Source organism: Populus alba, chromosome 17, assembly GCF_005239225.2.
Source record: "Populus alba chromosome 17, ASM523922v2, whole genome shotgun sequence".
NCBI classification, from domain to species: domain Eukaryota; kingdom Viridiplantae; phylum Streptophyta; class Magnoliopsida; order Malpighiales; family Salicaceae; genus Populus; species Populus alba.
This window is the reverse complement of record NC_133300.1, coordinates 11431716-11437597: the sequence shown is the minus strand read 5'-3', so window position 1 is coordinate 11437597 and position 5882 is coordinate 11431716. Positions and strand designations below refer to the sequence as shown.

The following is a 5882-nucleotide window of genomic DNA, read 5'->3' as shown; positions in this document are numbered from 1 at the left end:
TAATTGCAAAACACATTATTCACCTAGATAATGATTACAACCACATCAAGTTACTAAATATTCAAAATATAAATTTTAATATTTTTTATTTAAAAATATCTAAAAAATATTATAAAAACTTCAATAAACTATTTTCAATCCCAAAATACTTATTATATAGTTTATAAATAAAACATTGTTCGAAGAATGGTTAAATGCAATCCTGTTGTAGTATAAGCTATTAGATTATTTGTCCATGTTACAATGTGGGTCAGATTATTATTTTTATTAAAATAGTTGAAAAAAATTATCTAGGTATTGCTAATATATTTTAAAGAAGTTAAAAAATTTAAAATGTGTAGAAATCGAGCTAATGTGACATTGTTAACTTGACAAGTTTAAACATAACATGGACAATTGGAAAAAACATAGTTTGACTTAAAAAATTTAATATGACATCTCTTTTTAAATAACATAAAACCCGAGTTAACCCGTCAAACTTAGATCATGAGACTGGGATAATCCAATAAAATATAAATTAAAATAAATTATGGAGCTCAATTCCTAATCAATACAACATTGAATGATGAAATTGTAAAACAAGCAATTTAAAAAGGATAAAAACATTATAAAACTTAATTCTTAATCAACCCAGGTAATGAAGGATAAAATTGAAGAAATATCAATTACAAAAAATAACTCAAAAAATATTCGAGTTAACCGAGTTAACTAACAAAACTCATGATTTCGGTTATGAGAATGAGATAACTTTATAGAAAGTAGACTGAAATAAATTATAAAACTTAATCCGCACTAAATCTAATGTTAAAGAATAAAATAAAAATAAATAAATCAAATTACTATTCTAATGAGGGGAGATTTCCCGTCCTTGGATAATGTAATTAATATGTAATTAGTTATAATAATCATGTTACAAGCCTATAAAAATTAATATTGAGTGGATTGTAGTCGATAGCAAAAGATATAAATAGTCAATTATACTCAATCACCACATCATAAACTTCAAAAAATGCCATATCAGCATATTCAACCAATAAAAAATAAAAAAATAGTTAAAATGTAATATTGTTGCTTGCAATTAATGAGAATTAAGTAATTAGAATGAATATAGAAACAAAGTGGATTAGATAAGTATTCCGTTTTCAAGATATTAGCTACAAAAATTGTATCTTCAAAGTAATGTATATAATTAATTGAAATAAATTAAAAACAAATGGATTAAAAATACTTAAACAATCTTCTGTTTTAAAATGAATAGTTATCTTTTTTTTTATATGCTTGTTTGGGAGTATGGTTATGGTTGCTTTTTAAAATATTTTTTGTACCAAAATAAATCAAAATATTTTTTTTATTTTTTAAAAATTATTTTTAAGATCAGCGCATTAAAACGATTCAAAAAATAAAAAATATATTTTTTAACTAAAAAAAATTGTTTTTTTTTTTTGCAAACAGTGCCATTATATTAAACCATCCATTTGAATCTCCAACAGTTATAATCTCACCCATCTAATCTTTCTCTCTTTTTATTTCTATTCCCCAAACCAGGTTTGACTACAATGATCTTGAAAGCCACTTCTTTATCAATCTAATATGTCAAATGTTTTTTCAATTGGATTTTGCATGTATTTTAAGTTTCTTGGAAATCTAAAGTTACGGTATGATTGAAACTAATTTTACATTAATTTAATTTTATTTTAACGTGAGTGTTCGGACCAGTTTACACGCATCTTAACTAATTTCAGATGTTCTGAAGTTAATGATCATGTAAACGTCTAGTGGCCATCATATTAGTAACCACATGGTTTAAACTTGAGACCACAGAAGAAGCAAAACTCTTGATCCCAAGTTTTTACCACTAAGCCATGTACTAGATGATTATTTTAATTTTTTAATGGATATTCTACATGACCTTTATTCACTGTATAATACAATTTATTAAATGCTTAATGCAATTGAATTTATCTATCAAAAAATTAAAAGATGTGATTTTACTTTCACAATTGGATTATAAGTCAATGGAATGTATCTAGTATATTGATTTAACCATACTTTCATGATTTAACCATACTTTCCACCACCTTTTACATAGTTTATTGGTTTTATTTTATATTATTAATGAAAAGCGATAAGAAAATGATCTAAACAAGTGAGAATAAAAATCAAGCATAAATCAAATAAATGGAACACCCGTATGTGCGCGAAAAAAAATGGTTAATTATTGAAGCAAAGTAACAAAGGATCAATACATAAATTGGGTGTAATTATGCACACAATTTTATATCGAAAAGCGGTCTCCTCCCCATGACGAAGGGCAGAAGGTGACAACATACTCTTTGGATGCACAGTTCACCAGCGGTGCAGGCGAATCAAAAGCATAGCTATAATAATAAGGGCATGCATCTTTAAACATCTTCGAGTACACGCTTGGCTTGCATTTCTCAGGGCTTCCATATTCATTACTGCAGCAAAATGAGTCAAGATTGAAAGCCAAGCAAGCGCTTTTGCACGCCACAATTTCCCCATTTTTGTTGAGGACCTGGAGCTCCACCGGGCACGAATTTTTCAAGTTTTTTGAGCACCCTCCGATGGTACATTTAGATGAAACTTGCTTAGATGTTACCGAAACAGGAAGGTTATATCCATCAACCAAGCTCACATCATAAAAATTTGGCTTGCTTCCATCTGCTTGAAGCGATACTTGCACAAGTGTAACTGGAGGTGTGCCTATGAGACCATTGCATGCTAGACGCCCATCGCAATCACCAGTTTCACAGGCGGGTTGCCCTCTGGAGGTGAAGTTGCAGCCAGTTCGAGCCCACATCCGGCCATTCCAATCCCACGGAGCGTAGATGCGTTGTGTTTCACCCGAGGTGAGATGGAATCCACCGTCGGCAATCACTGGATGGCCTGTGTTGGGGGCTGTCGCCGGCCATATGGCAAAGGGGCACTTGTTGTGAACATAAAATGCAACTTGGTGTCCTGATGATCGCCCTGCAGTAGTAGCTAGCAATTAGACGATATTATTACAACATTCACGCAAACTCATTACGTTTATGGCCAATCATGTTTAGTGCTAAATGCATGTAAGAAACAGTATTACTACGAATAAAAAAACAGCAATGCCAACATTGTGATGAATTACCTGATAACAATGAAGGGCATATCAAGAAGAGAAAGAAACCATAAGTATTCCACTTTGGCAACTTCATTTTTAATGCAATTGATGAAGAGAAAAGGTTGTAGAAATGCTATTTATAGTTCAAGAAATAAGAATTTGATACGGGACCGGCCCTCCATGCTTCTTCAATTGTACTCCAAGTTATTGATGGAAAACAAACTTTAGAGACAAGAAAGTGACATGTCTGGGATTTTTTATTATCAATTATCCTCCCTTGAAAGCAAACCAAAGCCAGTATTAATTAGTTAAGTGAGAGTTGGAAGCAGACATCTGTAAAAAAGTTCAAACATTAAACAATGCGTACTTGCGAGTGGACAATCATCCACATGAGACCTGGATGTCCTTAATTAATTAATTAATCTTGTTGTCCTTGTGAATAAGACCTGGATGTTTTTTTTTTTCCTCATCTTTTCAAACTGGTAGAAGGATTTTGGCTCTGGAGAGCTTGTTCTTTGAATTTAGCAAGGTAACAAAAAAAAATGAAAAATTCATCATTCATAAAATATTTAGAAAAATAACATAAATAGGCATGTTACATGTTTTATTTGTGCCTAGTGAATCACATGCCTAACACACGACTATAAACGAATTAAAACCCCAACCTCTAGTTATCATTTCTTTATTTTTCTTTTCTTTTTCTCTTCTCCTCCACTTTCCCTCTTTCCTGTCGTGATCCGCCACGCACCACCACGAAACACCCAACCATAAAATGCGACACCATCCCTCTCTCTTTCTCCATAGCAAAAGAAGACAAACTCTATCTCCTCTCATCTGCGACCCTTTCTTGGATTTCAGCTGCCACCACCACTTAAATTCAATACTTAGAGGAATATTACATACTTCTCCTCAATTAATTTCTAAGGGTTTGAGATAATTTGTGCTATTTATTGATTTTAATTATTTTAGGGTTTGGAATTAAGAATTATAGATTTTTTAATTAGTTTAAAATTATGTTAAATAGTTATAAAATACATTAATTCAAGTTGTTAATTTTGTTATTTATGATGATTTTGTTTTGTTGTTAGTTGTGAATTAGATTTAAGGCTAGGATTTTTTAGGTTAAATATGAGATTTAATCGAATTAGGTATAAAATATGATGTTTAACTATGAAATATATTGTATAGGACATTGCAACAACAAATTAAAAACAAATACTTTTTTGTTTTAAAATAGAGTAATAATCAGAAAGAGGAGTTGTCATCTAATATTATGATTACTAGAAAACCCTAACTAATCTACAAAGTTTTGAGATAAGAAACTAGTTGTGCTAAAAGGAATATACTATCACCTTAAAACATCATACTTAAAATAAGTTGCATTGCAATTTGTATTTATTCGTAATGGTTTGTTGTGTCTAATATATCGATGGTGTTTTTATGTAGGTCCGCTATGATGAATGGGCCCGAGGTATGTTTTATGTCTATCCGTTCTAAAATTTTGGTTATTTTTTTTTACTCCCAATTTATTTGGTGAATTGACATTTTTATGATCATTTAGTTCATTTAATGACTTGTGACTATAAATACTTTATCAAGGCATATAAGCAAATAATTGAATAAGTTTTTATTAGGTTCATTTAACCCAGCCTATATCCTAATAAGAGGTGTTCCTAAATATTTGTTAATGCATCGGTGACTTATGGATAATAACTTATTCGAGTTCATTTATCCTAAAATATTAGGGTTCACTTGTAATTTTTTGTTGAATAAGGATTTTGTAGCCAATCAAAAAATATCTAAATAATAACTATTGTGGATTGTTCTACTTAATAGTGGGATCTAATGATATAAATATCATCGTGTGGATTGAAAGTTAGACAATGATCCTTATAGATTTATTTGCTTGAAGGTGTGTTGTTATATTTAACAATCACATTAATATTTCAAATTTAGAATATTCACTCATGCTTATTAGGCCTATCTAGGGCCAAGTTGACCTAGCTCAAGTGCATTCACAATAAACAAGATAACATGTCATAACGTACAAAAATTAGCAGGTATATAAACATGTTAACAAAAGCACGGTGTGTGTGTGTGTGTGACTCCAATAGTGACCCTATTGGTAGGATAATGATTTACAATACGATGGAAAAATATATCAAAAAGGTATTGTTGAGGCATCTTTAACTCATTGTTTAACATTCTTGTTTAAAAAACAAAACTTTTGAAAACAAAGTCCCAACTTATAAGAATAAACCAAGTAATTAATTTTTTATGTTTTTGTTTTTTATATGAAAATGCTTATGCCGTAATTTTTTTGAAAACACATTTATCCACAAAAGGCATCATACTGAAAATTAAACTCAAGAAAAAACAAGTGTTAGCATACAAGTTTTATAAATCACAAAGAAACATTGAGACATTAAAAATTCACATCGAGACCAAACCATTATGTCTCGGATAAACCATCTGCAACTCAATCCTCCTAACTCCATCGCGGGGTATTGATTTCCATCCTTACTCAACCTCAAAAATAAATTACTTGGTGGCATCATAGCCTCAAGGTTATCGCACAATGGGCATGAACCTACAATACTTCAAATATTCGACATCCATAAAAATTTGCAATCAATCTAAATCAATAAACACTTCATAATGATATAGGAAACATGTCACTACAATTATTATATAGGAAGCATTTTTCAATGCTTTAGGCCACCATCAAGGAATTCAAGCTCGAATATGAAAAAAAAAAAAGTTTTTT

The 5882-nt window shown here is 30.4% G+C and overlaps 1 protein-coding gene across 2 annotated transcripts; it reads right to left on the bottom strand.

The window, feature by feature from the left end:
• Nucleotides 1-2150: 2150 nt before the first annotated feature.
• LOC118031878 (thaumatin-like protein) lies at nt 2151-3248 on the bottom strand. 2 transcript variants are annotated; one of them, XM_035036398.2, is made up of 2 exons: nt 3143-3248; nt 2151-2991 (listed from the first exon to the last, which is right to left on the bottom strand). In XM_035036398.2, the coding sequence occupies exons 1-2, from the start codon at nt 3207-3209 to the stop codon at nt 2276-2278; spliced, it is 783 nt and encodes a 260-aa protein (XP_034892289.1). In that variant the 5' UTR covers nt 3210-3248; the 3' UTR covers nt 2151-2275. The 2 variants fall into 2 exon arrangements, with proteins under 2 accessions (XP_034892289.1, XP_034892288.1); XM_035036397.2 differs by having other exon boundaries at nt 2151-3003; nt 3143-3210.
• Between the last annotated feature and the right edge of the window lie 2634 nt (nt 3249-5882).